At 35.2% G+C, this 17,572-nt stretch overlaps 1 protein-coding gene across 2 annotated transcripts in view; it reads right to left on the bottom strand.

Moving 5' to 3' along the window:
• Positions 1–17,572, bottom strand: part of LOC118179475 (ubiquitin-conjugating enzyme E2 Q1) — a 92,969-nt gene that overhangs the window by 37,659 nt on the left and 37,738 nt on the right. For both annotated transcript variants that reach the window (XM_085823704.1, XM_085823705.1), the window contains exon 7: positions 15,433–15,540. In XM_085823704.1, coding sequence (XP_085679830.1) covers positions 15,433–15,540 — 108 coding nt within the window. The remainder of the gene's footprint in view (positions 1–15,432; positions 15,541–17,572) is intronic.

The raw sequence follows: 17,572 nt of genomic DNA, 5'->3' as shown, positions 1-17,572 counted from the left end.
TTTCACATTATTAAAAAAAATTATACATATACAGTCAAAAGTCGTTAATCCGGACTCGTCGGGCGATTCCGGATTATAGATCATCAGTTTAAATCTCGTAAGATGGCATGCAGAAATTCTAAAATTAAAAATTTGAAACTGTAATTTATGAAATAAAGAACAATTATGATCTAAAGGGTATCAAAATTTACAAAAAAAAGCTTAATATTTTTTTGTTTACTTTATTAAACATTTCTTTCAATGTAAGTTGTTTAAGTTGCTTCGTTTCATGTGATAATACTTTCTCTTTAATTCTATTAAACAGACATAATTTCTTGTTTAGTTACAAAGTTCCACTGTTCAAGTCCTATAATTGCTGTGTCGTGAATACCGACTAACTTGTCAATCGAAATTTTTTCGTTTTCAATAACCTCTGTCATTTTCTTCACTATCGGAAGCGAATTATAATGACGAGGAACTTGTTTTAAATCATATCAAAGTCGGAGCGCATCGAGATGAAATACTACATTTGATAAGGAATTATAAGCCAAATAAAATAAAAACATCTGCCCTGAAGATAAGGATAGTGCTGACAGATCAACTTCCAATTCATTGCGCGCCGCGGCATTCCCCCTGCCGAGCAGCATGAAATTGATAAACAGATTTCGGATTTTGAAACATACTTTCGCTTTAGATCCTTTACATGTTAACAAATATATATCGGGAATTCTATTTGATATAATCGAAAGTTTAAGCTTACTTTTATAAAATTGCTCTAACAGTCTGCAAAAAATAATAAGCCAAATCTAATTCAAAGATTAAGGAACAACGCAATCTGCAACATTAACTGAATTAGATAATTTTAGCTTAGCTTACACCGTCCGTTATGCATTAAACGTGCATGTGTAAACGTTTTATGAGCATGCGCACAAGCATATTCGCAGCCGTAAAGGTCTTACGCGCGCACGTAAACACCTATGCGCATGTGTCAACAAGACGCTTGCGCAGAAAGTCTGTAGCTTTGAGGTCTGGATTATGGGTGTCCGAATTAACGACTTTTGACTGTACCTAGCAAACTGCCTGATTAAGATAAAATCTGATTGATAACAGCAAAGAAGAGACAAAAATGAAAAAGAGATTAAAATTAGATAACTGTCAAGCCCTTTTAAGAGTGAAAAATAATTACTTATGCACTATCCATAGCTAATTAGAGCAGTTATATGCATCAGCATATTCTAACTTAGCACAGACTCATATGAATGCCGAGTGCTATGCTGCAGAATTTTTACTACCAGGGAGTCTTTGAAATAGTTTAGCTAGTTCACAAAAATTGCAAACAACTGTAACCACATACTAATTCATTCTCATATGCATTCAACATGAAAAAGACCTCAACACAGGGTTTGTACACATTTCCGCACATGAAAATTAAGTATTTTTAAGGACCATCAATGAAACAATGTAAAAACATATCAGCAAAAATAGGATCTGAATAAAGTAAACCAATTATCTATACCCAAACTTCACTTTTTTAATACCACTTTGTAATTTGTAAGAATAAAATAAATCTGCAAGTAGGATGCATTGTTATTAAACCTAATATAATATTTAACTTAATTATAAAACAATTTCAAGAACAATATCAACTTCATAATTTTTTTCAATTAGCATTAAATTATAAAATTTCTTGAAACATTTATATTTTACACATATAATAATTATCCTACATATTTTAAAGAAGATTAGCGACTTTTTATTTAAATTTTACTAAAAGTTAGCTTTATACGGATTCTTTCTTTTATGTCTCATTCCATCATGTACTCGCTCAGTCAAAAGGTTTATGTAGATTTTAAGTCTAGCATAAGTTAAATTGAGAAGTAAAATAATATCAGCATGACTCATAATAGAAGCTTGATTGTTGCCTCTGGCTGCTTGCTTAGAGACAGAGACCCGCTGATCAGAAGAAATGTAAACATCTGACATTGCACTAGATGTGATAGGTTATTTTGTATTAAGTTTCATTAGTTATAAGGAATAAAGTTTTAATTTTTATATTTTTGTGTTGTATCTTACATCCACAAAGGATTAAGGAAAGGCAATAACTCAAAATGTAGAGATAACTCAGATAGCAAACAAGAAACAGTTACAAATAATTAAATTTTATGTAGTTAGATATACTTAAGTTGTAATAGATTTACATGGTTACAATTACATTTTTTTTATTCCTAAAAAATGTTCATAAAAAGACACTAAGAACATTTTACAGCAGTTATAATTTATTGCATTGATTCTAAAATGATATTCATGTACTTATATAGTAAAAGCTACAAAATGTTTATGTCTTGTAGCAACAACAAATATTAATGCATCTTTTTAATTTGAGAATTTTCCAGATATTTAATTTCCTCTCTTTAGCATCTTTCCTAAATTTATTTATTTCAGCGTCAGTGTAAGCTGAATTTTTAGAATTTAGTGAAGCATCAAGCAGCAAAATCTAGAGATGACAAAATTTTAGAATTTAGGGCAAGCACTGCACTGACATACAAGATGAATCTTTCAATAAAATGTTTCAATTTCTTTTCTTTCTTCAATACTTGTATTTTGCAGAAAGATAAGAAATAAGGGGAAGATTATAAAGACTTCTTCGATCAAAAGAAGAAAATCCATTTTTTTATTGTTCTTTCAGAAATTCTTCAAAAGATAAGAAATTCATCACAAATTTTCTATGAAACACATCCACTATGTGTTAATACCATGAAAGCATTTTTCAGGAACTGTAGGTCTATAAATCTTGTCTTTTAATCCTTCTAAGACTTCCAAGATGCTAGGTTTAAAATCCCTACAAACTCTGGAATAATGAAAAGCTGGATTTGGGGGGTGGGGATCATAAAAGAAAAGTGTAAAGTGAATTCTCAAGAGGCAAGTGATACACATTTTAAATATTTTGACACATTTACATGGGAAAACAACTTTTATAATGAAAAAATATGAAAGAAGGTGAATGATATTAATTTTAAAATAATTACAGTAACTTTATTGTTTTATTCTAAAAAGTGTTTTGTAAACTGTGCTTCAAATTTATAATACTTATTATTTTGTTTATTTTTTTAAATTCAAAACATTTTTAAGTCATAAAAATGAAGAGTAATGTCAGTTTAAAAGAAGGCTGGAGAAATGTTTTATTTTAATATATGTTAAAGTATGTTTATTTTATAATGTTAATATAATATTTCATAAATACAAGGCGATTCTAAATTGTTTTTACAAATTAAGAGGAGTGATAGTACCCATCCAGACAAGCAATAATTGCCATAGCTCGCACTTCACCGTGAGAGGCAGAAAAGAGGAATATTAGAATTCCAGCCTGAACTTACAATAGTGTTGGGAAAGCAAATGAATGAGACCAAAAGTTGTGCAATCAGATTTATTGTTTAGCGGAAAACTCGCAGAAAGTGCTCAAAATGCTGCACACTTGACATCTGTGAACGAATGACTGGATCGCCCTCTCAAAGATTCCTGGTGTCATCTTAATTTTGTCTGCGACAACAATGATTCTCTCCGTAAGATCTTCAGCTTCCATAGGCATCTTGTACACTAAAGATTTCAAGAGCCTCCAGAAGAAAAGTCCAGTGGGTTGAGGTCCGGTGAGCAAGGAGGCCAAGCCACAGGTCCGCCACGCCTGATCCATCGCGCAGGATATTTAACATTCAAAATGTTACTGACCATGACAGAAATATGTGCTGAGGCTCCATCATGCATAAACCAAATGTTTCTCTGGTTGGAAAACACAACCTCCTGCAATAAACTGGGAAGCACTTCTTCCAAGAAGGATATGGTATATTGCACTGGTCAAACGGTTAGGCACGATGCAAGGGCCTACCAGGTAATCACCTAGAATACCTGCCCAGATGTTCACGGAAAATTTCTGCTGCTGTTTATGAGGAGCACTGCAGTGGGGATTGCTATCAGATCAAACGTGTTGATTGTGCCTGAAAATGCCTTCTCTGCTGAATGTTGCCTTATCACTAAATAATAATAATATTAATACAGGAAAATATGCATCGTTATTCCTCATTCCAAGCATACGCTGCACAAAGTCTGCCTGGCAGATTGTGTCCAAAGAATATACTTTTTGCATGTGGTACGGGTGCATGCGTTCCTTGTGTAAAATACATGACACCGCTGCCTGAGAAATACTCATTTCATAAGCCACCGCTCATGTACTTGAATTCACTTGATACAATGTACTTGATTGAACTGCTTCAAATCTAGTCAAAACTCGCTCTTCCCTTTCTTGCGTTTGTGCATTTCGTGAACGTTCTGCATTGCTTTTTGAAATGGCAAAAGAGCCTGTTTCTCGCAGTCTTCAATCAACACTGGAAAAGGTTGGAAACCGCTGTTAGTACAACCTTCATGTCCATTTCCTTTTGCTTCGACGTATGAAGTAAATATCTGCCAACTTCTCGTATGTGTACTCCACCACAGCATTCACAAAAGGTTTCCGACGATGTTATCACGGTAAAGCAATGATATTGTGCCGTTTTCAAGGACACCATTTGCTCTGATTGGCTTTCTCCAATATCAACTAAGAGCAAAATGCTGATGCTTCTCAGTGTTAATTTGCATATCGTTAACTCTTGATAGTCTTAGGAGATAGTTTCCTTGTTCTTCCTCGATGCATTTTATCTTTCCTATCTCTCAGAGTGAAATGCGACACTACATTCTATGGAAATTTTTGCTCGTCTGGATGGGTATTATAAACCTGTATAATATTATTTATAATTTACTTCTTAAACATAATTTTATTATATTATCATTATTTTTATGATATTTATCAAGATTATTATGTTTGTAAAAAAATCGTCCACGAAAAGATTTTGTATACAAACTAATCTGGAAATCGCCCAAATGTTGATAATTGCCAAATTTAATGCCACATAATAAAAGAACATATTTCAAAAAGGAAAAATTTTTTTGATGTAATAGTTTTAAAATTCTTCACTCGGGGGGGGGGATTACTTCGAAATACTAATGTTTCAGTTGAAGCATTTCAAAGGATAAAATTAGTAAAAAAAGGGAGAAAAATATGCAACTACTTTCAGCAAATTAAACCAGCTAAATTGAAAACTATAATTATTCATTTATTTAAAAAATAAACAACTTCACATATAGTCAATTGCAGTACCACACTTTTTACTACAGTGACTGCCAAAAACAGTTTTGTACAAATATGATATCAGAAATGGAATTAAAATCCGCCGAACCTTACCACTTACTTAGAAGGGAATATTAATCTTTTATTGAAATACAATATTCTGTCAATTCCATGCTGCTAAATTCTGCTTTCAAAGTGTTGTCGCAAGATAACTCTATAAGATTCTCTTCTTCCATGAAATCATATTTAGATGGAGCACTAGTGCTCGGATCTTAAATCCATACAAACATAATGTGCCTTTCAAACATGGTTTTTATATCTTGAGAAAGATCAAGTTCATCTGACATTAAGATCTGCTGCAACACTAAAAAACAAGCTTTGCCTGCATCATCATTTTCCTTCTTAATTAATATATATATATATTTTTAAAGCAGAAATCTTTACTAATGACTTCAAAAGGTGCATGTTTTCTCTCCAGAGAAAGATTAGGAGGATTCAGCTTTTCAAAAATCTCACATACATATGCCAGTTTTAAAAAATCAGCATCAACAAAATCTTCTGCATCTTTGTGCCCTTCCACTTTAGGGGCAATAAAAATTTCTTGCCTCAATTCAAAGACACATGATAAAACAATACCGCGTAAGAGCCATCATACACTATTATAGTACAACAAAGGGAAGTACCTGGCTCTTATATTCTCACACTTTAAAAAAAAAAAAAAAAAAAAAAAAAAAAAAACTAGCTATGAAGCTTTTGATAATTTATAAATTTTATGACATTCACCACATAGTCTAACACCTGATTCAGTGCAGGGGACTCGGGATGTTTTGATGCTTGCGCTTCTCCATGAATAATGGAATGGGTCTACAATGGATTTAGTGATTTGCTTCAAATAAATGCTTATAATCCTCCACAGCAGCCAGACATGGAGTGAGCTCCATCAATAAAGACACCAATGCATTTAGGTCAATTTAAATTATTATTAGATATGAATGTCAAAAAGCTTGGAAAGCTACTGAGCCTTCGCTCTTACAGTGATATTTTTATATACACACACACACAAAAAAAGTCTTTTTAATATTTTACCATCTATAAACCATACAAAGCATCCAAATAAGCATCCTTATTATTATCCGCAATTTCATCTAGCTGCAATCCCAATTTCACTCCTTTAATTTTTTCAACTAATTCATTGTTGACGTCATATCTTGTATTCTCCATCTAATTGAATAGGACAAAGGCAGTTTTAAAAGCAGCTCCCCAGCATTCACGATTCTGTAAGCCACCTTGTAAGATTCCTGCAAAGTGTTTTGGTATTGACGCAGTGATAAAAAACACATTTTTTTTTCCGCTTCAATTCGTCTAACTTCCTGCTCCCTGCCAAAGAAAACAAGTTGCTAATAATGCTGCAATGATTAGCTTCTAAATAGTGTTTCTGTTTACTTTGAAGAATACAGTCCACTGCCAAAACTTTCATACATAATACACATTGTCGTCTCTCTTCACCACGTAATTTCTCTTAACTCTTTGTAGCACGGTTTGCCCCGTCTGGGGAAACCTAAAGATTTTCTTTTATACGCACAGAAAAACTGAATGAAAAGGATTTATAGGTTACAGTGAACATTCTTCATTTATGGTAGACTGCAGCCCAACACAAACCAGTCCATATACTTTAGCCATGCTTGGTTTTTAAAGACCCTAATTTTTCAAAATAATCTTCCAGAATTTTTGGGGGGATACAAAAGAAATTGTTTGAAAAGAAATTTCTATGTTATTTTCTTGGCTGTATGCTAAATCTCCTTATTCTATATTAGCTTTAAATTTTTACCTTGAAATCTTGCCTAAAATTGAACGGCAAACATCTGGTGTGCCCAGAGTTGGATCACTGAAACACTAGGACCAGACCAACAACTATACCTTTGTTTCACTGCAGTTCTCCAGTGAGCTCATTCACAATAGAAAGGAGAATCCACATCTGTGCTTCATTTCCTGTTTTTTCGGTCCAAAGGGGCAATTTGCCCTGAAGTGCCATTAATTTCATTTTGGCATTTTGCGTTGAAAAGTTTAAAAGGCTGTATTACTTTTTAAATTATTGCCACCGTATATTATTGTCCTGTCTTATATTTAAAGAAATTAAATAATGAAGAATCTGCATAAATGTACGTATATTTCTCACATTGTGATAAAACAACGGTACTTAGAGCCATCAAAATTTGAATAACGTAATCTTCCATAGAATATGGGCATGTGGAAGCCATAATTTGAATTTTTTTTTATTATAGACTTCAGATTTTGTAACACTTCAATGAATTTTTGATTAAAAAACTAAATGATTTCAAAATGAGCAATGGCAACACTGTACGAAAATTACTTCAAATTTTTTTTTTTCCAATCGAGGCAGCGCCTTGTACCTAGAACTTGAATATCCACCACTTATTTTAAGAAGTAGGAAAGACTTCAAACATTAACCCAACAAACATGTATTTATCAATACATTGCCAAAAAATAATCTTTCAAATTAATTCACACTCAAAATGACAGTCGGGGTGTGGAAAGACAGAAACGTCAGATAAGTAAAATTAAGGATATTTGGCTGGTTTTGGTTGAAATTAAAGACCAAAAATTATTTTAAGAAAACCTAAGGACCGTATGAAACCCGTTAAACCCTATGCAGCATGCAAACAATCCCTCTGTACACGGAGAAAAATTATACAAAGGATTTATAGGTTACTCTGAACCTTCTTTATTTATACTAGATGGCAGCATATCACAAACCAGTCCATATATTTCAGCCATGTTTAGTTTCTAAAGACCCTCATTTTTCAAAGAAATCTTCCAGATTTTTTTTAGGATATAAAGGGAATTGTTTGAAAAGAAATTTCTATGTTATTTTGTTGGCTGTATGCTAAACTCCTTATTCTATATTAGTTTTAAATTTTTACCTCGAAATCTCACCTAAAATTGAACGGCGAACATCAGGTGTGCCCAGAGTGGGCTCACTGAGAGACTAGGACAAAACCAACAACTGTATCCTTGTTTTTCTGGAGCTCATTCACAACAGAAAGGTGGGTCCACATTTGTGTTTCCTGTTTTTTCTTTCTTATTTTCTCCTTTCTTGGAAGGGAGGTTTGATTATTAACTAAGAAATTGTTGGGGTGATTTTCTGAAGCTCAGGGGTAATTTTATTAGTTAAGCAGTTCTGTTTTGCTCTTTCGCGTTCGTTCAAAAAAGTTTTGCTTGTGCCGTGTTTAATAGTTTGAAGTTGTTGCTGTTTATTTAATTTTATTTTATAGTTTATAATTTCAAATTGTAGATATAATATTAGTTTATTTTTTCAGACTTTTAATTATTTTTCAAATGGATCGGAGAAGGCTGACCATTTCCGAAGCACTGAAAGTGCTACACGAATTGCTTTCAGATAGTGAATCTGATGCGGATCCTGGTACATGTGCAAAACATGCAATATTAGGTTCAGCTTTTTCAAAGGTGGTGTTACTTTCTTTGAAAAGTACCACCATGAAAAAAATAGATGAAAGTGTAAATTTGAAATGTATATATCATATACCCAAATTACTTTTTTCCATTCATACACATGTAATCATCATATAAACGAGAAGAACATTTTTAGGGGGTTGAAGGGTAGCAATCCTCCCCATGGCACACCCTGGATAATGCTAAATCTGCTACAGTATTCAGAATTAATTTTTTTTAAATCTCTTTTACGCGCTTCCCAGCAATGCTCGTTTCAGCTTTATCAAAAGTGAAATTATTCCATACAATCAGTTAACACTATTAAAAACAGCAATTAATTTTGCTTATTTTAAAGGGTAAAAAAGAAACTTTGCGGGAAAACAGGAAAATAATTCAATAAAGAAAATAATAATAAAACTACATACATGCAAAAAATTTTTAGTATCATAATACTCATAAAAAAAAATTATGTTTAGGCTAGTGAAATAAAAATAGCTTTAAAACTTATATTTAATCTTAATAATATTGCAAACAAGGCGGGATGGATGTAAAAAAGGTAAATTGGAAAGAATTATATCACGAAGATGTAGGCATCCCTTTCCATGCAGATTATTCTCCTTTCTCATTCAAAACGTAATTTTTATTTATGATCAGACAATATAAATAAATAATAAAAAAAAAAAAAAAAAAAAAAAAAAAAATGAAATGAAAAAAATATCCAAAACTATTTCCTATATAATTACACAATGCTGGTATTAAATACAAGATGCCAAATTTGTTTTTAAGCTCTGAAACTCACAATATCAATGTTTACAAAAATAGTAAGCACACAAAAAAAAATTTAAATAACGTGAGTGAGTGAGTGATTATGGCGCAAAAACCAGAGATGATTATGACGCGCCAAACACAAGGTGGGATGATTACAATTGATGTCATTAAAATTCAATAAATAAAAACAAGTAGATAAATGTATCAAATCCAGAGGATGAAATCATATAAACACAAGTTAAAAGCACATATTAAAATTCAAGACACAGTCTTCAAAATAAATTACATTAGGTAATAAAAGCCAATCTCTTTTAAATAATAAAATAAATTACAATTGACCTCTCTTCCGATTAAACGGTCGAGAGGTAAGTCACAGCTATTAAAATATTTCTGGCGAAGACTATTAAAACATGGACACTCAATTAAAATATGACGAACAGATAAACAAACATTACAGTTAAAACAAACAGGCTCATTTTCAGCTTTGAGAAGATAGTTATGTGTGACTCTAGTGTGACCTATTCTGAGGCGAGTCAAAAGAACGTCTTCCTTACGATTTCCAGCAAAATCCCAATGTTCAATTCTAGGCTTGACGTTTCTCAACTTGTTGTGATGCTGAACATCCCAAATTTGTTGCCATTTTTTCCGCATCTTTCCCTTGATTACACAGCAGATGTCTCTAAAAGGAATAAGGCGAGTGGACGGTTCAACAGCAGATTTTGCCGCGATGTCTGCAAGCTCGTTTCCCTTTATTCCCGTATGCCCGGGAACCCAGCAGTACAGGATTTCATATCCTCGTATCGTTAAATTTCTATGAATTTTGAGAACATCCACTACCACAGGATTCTGAGTGTTGGGAAAAGCTTCCAAGGATTTAAGAGCACTATACGAGTCTGTATAAACTATGAACTTTTTGTGGCAGAGCTTTGAGATGTAAAAAAGACCGTAATATATTGCGGATAGTTCAGATGTTAGGACTGAGAAAGCATGGTGCAGGCATCTGCTCTCAATGTAATCTTCAAATACAAAAGCCATCCAGACATGATCATTTGACTTTGATCCATCTGTGTATATCGGATGATAACTGCTATATTTGTGCCTGTGCTCAGCGAAAAGTTGTCTGTAAACGATCTCGTTGAGATAGAGTATTAAAATATTGCAAAAGGGACAATTGCTCACGCCTCAGATAAAGTGATGGTTCGTTAGAGTCAACATATAGGCTCTGCACAGGAGAAGTCCTGAAAGCTCCTGAACAAATCCGCAGACCTTGATGGTGAACAGGATCCAGTTTTAACAAAACAGATGACCGAGCGGATCCATAAACAACTGAGCCATAGTCCAGTCTAGAGCGGATAAGCGCTCTGTAAATGCGAAGCATGGACCAACGCTCTGCACCCCAGGAGGTGTTCGCCAACAATTTTAAAATATTTAGTGTTTTTAGACACTTTTCTCAGGTTTAAAACATGAGAAAGGAAAGTCATTTTCGGTCGAACGTCACTCCTACAAATTTTACTTCAGGCGCAACTGGAATAATTGTACCATTCAAATATAACTCAGGTTCAGGATGGAGACCACGCTTCCTACAAAAGTGCACGCACACAGTTTTCTGTTTCGAAAATGTAAATCCCTGTTTGTCTGACCATTCTTGGATCTTATTCAGAGCCATCTGCAGTTGCCTCTCTACATATCTCATGTCTGCTCCTCGACAGCTAATCTGCAGATCATCAACATATAGAGATCCCAAGATGGTGGGAGGAAGTTCTTTTAATACAGAATTTATTTTTAAACTGAACAGCGTTACACTAAGCACACAGCCTTGAGGCACACCCTCTTCCTGTTGAAAAACATCCGAAAAAACAGAGCCAATCCTTACTTGAAAAGTTCTAGCGTTCAAGAAATTCTGTATGAAAATTGGTAGGTTGCCGCGCGAGCCACTCTCGTGAAGATCCCGGAGTATACCGTATCTCCATGCCTTATCATAAGCTTTCTCAATGTCGAAGAATATTGAGACAAGGTGACTTCTTCTGACAAAGGCTTTTCGAATAGATGTCTCTAATAGAAGCATATTGTCTACGGTCGTTCTCCCCTTTCGAAAACCGCTCTGATAAGGCGATATAATATTATTCTTTTCCAAGAAGTAGACTAGGCGGCTGTTTACCATCTTTTCAAACAGTTTGCAAACACAACTGGTAAGGGCAATTGGCCGATAGTTCGAGGGATTCCTCGGATCTTTCCCTGGCTTTGCAATAGGAATGACAACAGCTCTCCTCCATGCACTGGGAAAAGTACGCTCCTTCCACACTCTATTGTAAAGTGTGAGAAGGGCACTCAGTGACTTATAGGATAGATGCTTTAGCATTTCATAATACACGCCATCTAGACCAGGACAAGACCTATGTGTCTGCAACAAAGCTCTCCTTAATTCAACCATAGTAAAGTCTCTATTGTACGGCTCAGATTTGGAAGAGTTGAATGCGATGGGATTTATTTCAGAGTGTTGCTTGATAGAGAGAAATGCAGGTGAATAGTTTCTGCTTGAAGAAACGGCAGCAAATGTTTCACCAATAGTATTTGCAATTTCTTCTATGGAGCTAATCACTCGGCCATCTTTTTCCAGAAAGGAAAGTGAGTGGTCTTTATTAATTCCGCATGCTTTTCGAACTCTTTCCCAAACCCGCTTACTAGGCGTAGAGGATGTTATTGAGGACACATGTGAAATCCAGGAATCCCTCTGGCTCTGCCTTCTTAATTTTCGTGCATTTGCTTTGGCTCTTTTAAAGGCTATGAGGTTTCGCAGAGTCGGATATCTACGAAAAATGCCCCATGCTTTTTTCTGTTTTTTCAGTGCTTCATGACAGTCGCGATTCCACCATGGTTTTGAATATTTTAGTAGTTTTCCTGATGTTCTAGGAATGGAGAGCATAGCTGCCTGAATAATAGTATTAGTAACAGCTTCAACAGCGTCATCGATATGCCCATCTTCTACCATTTGATGTGTGAGCTCTGCAATGGAAGAGAAGAGTTCCCAGTCTGCCCTGTCCAGAATAAACCGAGGGAGTCTCGTCATGGGATTTGCTCCTCTTCGTGCAAGAGACACAAAAATGGGATAATGATCACTGTTGTAAAGATCTTTTCCCACATTAAAAGAGCGAAAAGGCAACAGAGATGGTGAACAGATGGCAAGGTCGAGAGCGTGGAATGTCCTTGAAGGCTCATGGAAGTACGTATCCTGCCCATTATTTAGGAGACAAAGGCTATGATCTTCGATCATCTGCTCAATTTGTCTTCCTCGGCAATTTTTATCTTTACTACCCCAGAGCGGACTATGGCCGTTAAAATCTCCTATTATGATGAAAGGCTCAGGCAGCTGCTCTAAAAGACCATTTAAATCTTGCTGATCAATATGCTCATTTGGAGGCAAATACAGAGAAACGACTGTAACAACAATATCAAAATTTGTTTGAGTAGCGACAACTTGGAGGGATGTCGTCAAAGAAAGCACATTTGAGGGATAATCCAGTGAGGTGAGGAGACCTACACCTCCACTGGCACGTTCACCTGCAACGTTATCTTTCCTGACGAAGGAAAACCTCCGAAGTTTTGCCTGTTGTTCTGGTTTTAGATTTGTTTCCTGTATTGCGAAGCATACAGGATGATAAGCATTGATTATGGCTTTGATGTCGAGCAAATTTCGGTGGAAACCGCGACAGTTCCATGAGACGAGGGTGGCCATTATGATTGATGTTTGTTGTTCCTGTGTTCCTTTTTAGTTTTGCGCGGAAGCAGATGATCGGGAACTTCTAGACCGTCTTCCACTTCCATACTGTCTGAATCTGCAGATTCAGAAATAATTTTATTTGCAGAACTATTGCTGGGACTTCTATTTTTGATTTCTATTATTGGAGGCACAGTTTTGGGTTTGCTCGGGATTGCTATTTCTTTATTTTGTATGGTATGTGTTGGATTTTCTTTGTTCTTGCTTGCAGGCTGCTGGTTTTTATTTGGTGGAGTCTGTGTACTTATGGAAGTTTGGGTGGCTATTGTGCAGGTTGATTTCACGGCATTGGCATATGATTTGTTTGATATAGGCTGTGTGCTTTGAACTTGTCTTCTGGCTTCGGCATACGAAATGTTCCTGGAAACTTTTATGGTCTGCACTTCCTTTTCTAATTTCCATTTGGGACAGGAATGAGAAAAAGCTGGATGGTTGCCCTTGCAATTTATACACAGTGCTGCAGCGGTGCAATTTTCGCTATCGTGGCCAACCGACGAGCATCGAGCGCACGTCAGGGTCCCACGACAGGACATCTTGGAATGGCCAAAACGCTGGCACTGGAAGCATCGCATGGGGTTTGGAATATAAGGCCTTACGGGGCAGTTAAGATATCCAGCCTTAATATTTTTCGGCAGATCAGGCGAGTTGAAGGTCAGGATCACGTGTTTAGTGTCAGTCAACTGACTTTCCTTACGCATCTTGATCTGCCTAGCACCACAGACTTTTTGGTCAGCTAACTCGGAAACGAACTCTTCTTCTGAAACGCACAGAAGGTCGATTTCCGAGATCACACCTCTACAATAATTCAGAGTTTTAAGCGCTGACACAGTTATAGCTACATTTCCAAGTTTGGTTTGTGACAAAAGGGAAGCAGATTGGGTTGGCGAGACAGTATCTATAAGCAGGTCTCCAGAACGGAGACGCTTTATATTCTTTGGTTCACCTATGCAAGAACGGATATATTTGCTTACAACGAAAGGGGACATCTTTTGCAGTTCGCCGGAGGGACTCGAGACAACAAGGAAGCGTGGATTATCAGTGATTACTTTGGCATTTGCATCGGTACGTATTTTCTTAGTAAGAGATTTATCAATTATTTCAATACTTTGGTCGTTTTCATTTGATTTGAGAAGAAACATAGAAGACATATTTAAGAAAGAAAAGATTCGGGTCCGACGGCCCCGCCCACCACGGAGCCCAACAAGGGAACACAGATTCCTGTGTTAGGGCTAGCCGGACCTATACGCAAACTGAAGCCCCACAGTCGGCTTTCCCGAAAGCAGGTACTCCCGAGAGCTTGACCCCAAGCCACTGCCCAAGGACTAGTCACCAGCCGATTGACACCCGTGAGGACGACTAAGGTGCCTCCCGTTTAGCTGAAGCAGAGGCCAAAGCAGTGTGTTGGGGACAGTACCTCGCCCCTCAACTACCAGGACCCTCCTTTCCAGCGACACGGGTCTCCACGCACGGCAAACACGTGGGCAGTTTTCTCGCCACTCGAAAACTAGAAACAAGGTCTGTTCCAGCCTCTCGTGACGAGCCCCAAACTCCGTAGAGAGAAACCACAAGGGAAAAGGGAAGGGAAAAAGTTCCAGCCAAGAGGAGAGGAGACGGAAAAGAGGATAGATCACTGGGGCTCCAGGATCGTGACACCCGTCTCACCAAGAAGATGATCCCCTGAAGGGCTAGGGTACCTCGGGATTGCCACACCCGTACTCACAAAAGTGAGCCCCTGAGGGCTTTAAATAACGTGAAGGAAAACATTGGGATGTTCAGATGCAATGAAAAACTCAGAGTAAAACTACTCATGAAAATTAGCCTCATCATCAACTTGTACTTTTTTTTAATGTAAAGAAAAATATTTATGAGTATTTTTGAAGTATATTTGAAGATGTCTAGTATTTTTGAAGATGTGCAATATTTTTGGATTATGCACCTTGGAAAATGCAAATTTTGAAATTTTCTAGTCCAGTTATAATAAATTCACTTTAGATATTACTTATTTTTAAGTAACCCAATTTTTTTACTATGATGCAAGGAAAAAAAAAATACTCAGCATATTGTAATAGTATATTCTACCACACATTTTTCATATCAAAAGGTTTTACAGTTAGTACAGTAAAACACACATCCAGAACTATCTTTGAAAGAAAATATAAAGTACTAAGTAAAAGCTGAAAATCTATGTTATTTAGATAAATACTATCATTTGAATTTAAAAATTAAATAGAGAGACTTAAAAACGTCTATCTTTTTAACTCTCAAATCAGATAACTTAAAATACCTGTTTTGTGAGCAATTCCATACAAATAGCACCACCTCCAAGGACATAACCACCAGTTATCATTGGATGGACAACACGAATAAATGGTGGCTCAAATGGATATGCTTCCTGAAAAAGAATATTAGAATATATTTTCCAAAGAAATTACATTATTGAGAGATAGCAGCATTAAAAAATGGCTAAGTTCTTAGCCTTTAATGCTAAAAACTTGAATGTAAAAATTAACTAACAAAGTAAATTTATGATAATATATTGCTGATGTTTAGAACAATTTTGCACTTTTATCCTACAAGAATTCTTGTAAAGCTTGAACTTTAAAAAAAAAAAAAAAAAAAATCTAAAACGTCATACGGGAATAAGTTCACCTTACTTTTTAAACACGCATTAATATTTGATAAGGAATGAGAAATATATGGTTTATAAATCTCTTACTGAGGCAAGACAAGTAAAATTAAGTTACAAAACCAATTTTGTTTCTCGATGTAAATTTTGCACAAAAGTTAAATGAGCTTCTATTTCACCAACTAAATATAACTATGGTATGAGGTTACTTCGAACAGATGTTAGCTTTTGATGTAAAAACAACACAATTTAATACAAAATTAACTAAGCTGTTTTATCACATGGTGAAACTCGGATTTGGAATGCTTAATTTCCTGTAACCCCTCTGGCAAAACCCCCACATATTAACTGTCTGCGTACGGCGCCCACGATTTTCACAGTATATGAAATCCATCTCGTTATCCGGGTCATGCAAAAGTAGCATGTGAAAGTAAAGTAGTACTGCTGTTTCTTCACAGTCTAAGCATGATTGACACTGCTGCTTCTTTCATTGTGCAATGATAAGAAAACAGTAAATATGCTTAGTTCTTTTCATGATGAGTTCCCTATATAAGTTTATTCAAGGATAACAAAAGAAAACTAAAGCCAAAAGTGATTTATGATTATAACTTTACAATGCATGGTGTCCGCAGATGTGATCAGGAGATGTTGTACTACCCTAATACCAGAAAACAACTTCATAAATATTACAAGAAAATATTTTTCTATATACTGGATCAAGCAATGTGGAATTTGTATATAATATACAGAAAAATAACAAACACATAAAAATCCTTTCTTGATGGTAATCGAGAATCTTGAGAGTCGAGAGAATGTGAGAGGTTAAGAATGTTTCTGAATTATATGTATATATATATCTATATAGTGTAGTAATAAAAGAATTTATAAAACGTTAAGAGTTATCATGCAGAATGAAAAGTAATCGAAACTTACCACTAACCATCCTGACAAGACCTAATAACAAACCAGAAGAGGGATTATAATAAGGATTAACTTCCCCATCGAATGACTTGCATATTGTGAGCGTGGATTTGAATGCATGAACTGTAGAATAATTATATTGAAATACCTTTGATAATTCTAACAGAGTACAGAATTTAGAAGTATATTATTAGTTAATATCATGGATGAGTAAGCTTTAGATGAAGCAAAAATTAAAACGCAAAACTCTAAGAAGGTTAACAACATAAGTAATTAATAGAATATCTGAAGTATTGAAACAGGATATTGTAGATACAAAATCATTAGAAGAATGCAAGATGAATCTACAAGAAAAAGCAGATGAGATATTTGAGTTAGATCTAGAAATTGAGGATTTAATTCCTGAACTATCTGATTTCAAAACAGAAGTTGAGAATAATCAGGAATATCGAGAGCGCATTATTTACATGAAAGCAAAAGTCAAGAATTCAGATAGAAATAAGGCAGATTTGTAGTTGAAGAATAATTCTTCATTTATTTCGAATAGTGAACCAGGAAAACAGAGAATAAATCTTAGAAAAAAATTAAATAAAGGTAATTTAGAAAAGTTTCAGGAACTTTGTTTGTATTTGAAGGAAGCAATAATCAACGACAGTGAAAGTGAACCGATTGAATGTTTGATAGACACAGGAAGCAGTCTTAGTCTAATAAAATCTTCAGTATTTTCGAAATTACGACTGCCAATACAAATGGAAACAAAAAAATTGTTTGGAATTGGGAATGTGAAGCGCATCTACAGTGCCCTTGAGTAAGGTTCAGGTTTCACTTCGAATCCACAAAATCCAAACAACTGCGAATTTGTTTATCATAAATGATG

The sequence above is a fragment of the Stegodyphus dumicola genome, chromosome 9 (genome assembly GCF_044657685.1).
Source record: "Stegodyphus dumicola isolate Sdum_Otavi_A_Nest chromosome 9, ASM4465768v1".
In the NCBI taxonomy this organism is placed as follows: Eukaryota; Metazoa; Arthropoda; class Arachnida; order Araneae; family Eresidae; genus Stegodyphus; species Stegodyphus dumicola.
The sequence above is the reverse complement of the archived record's forward strand: the minus strand, read 5'-3'. Positions and strand labels throughout refer to the sequence as shown.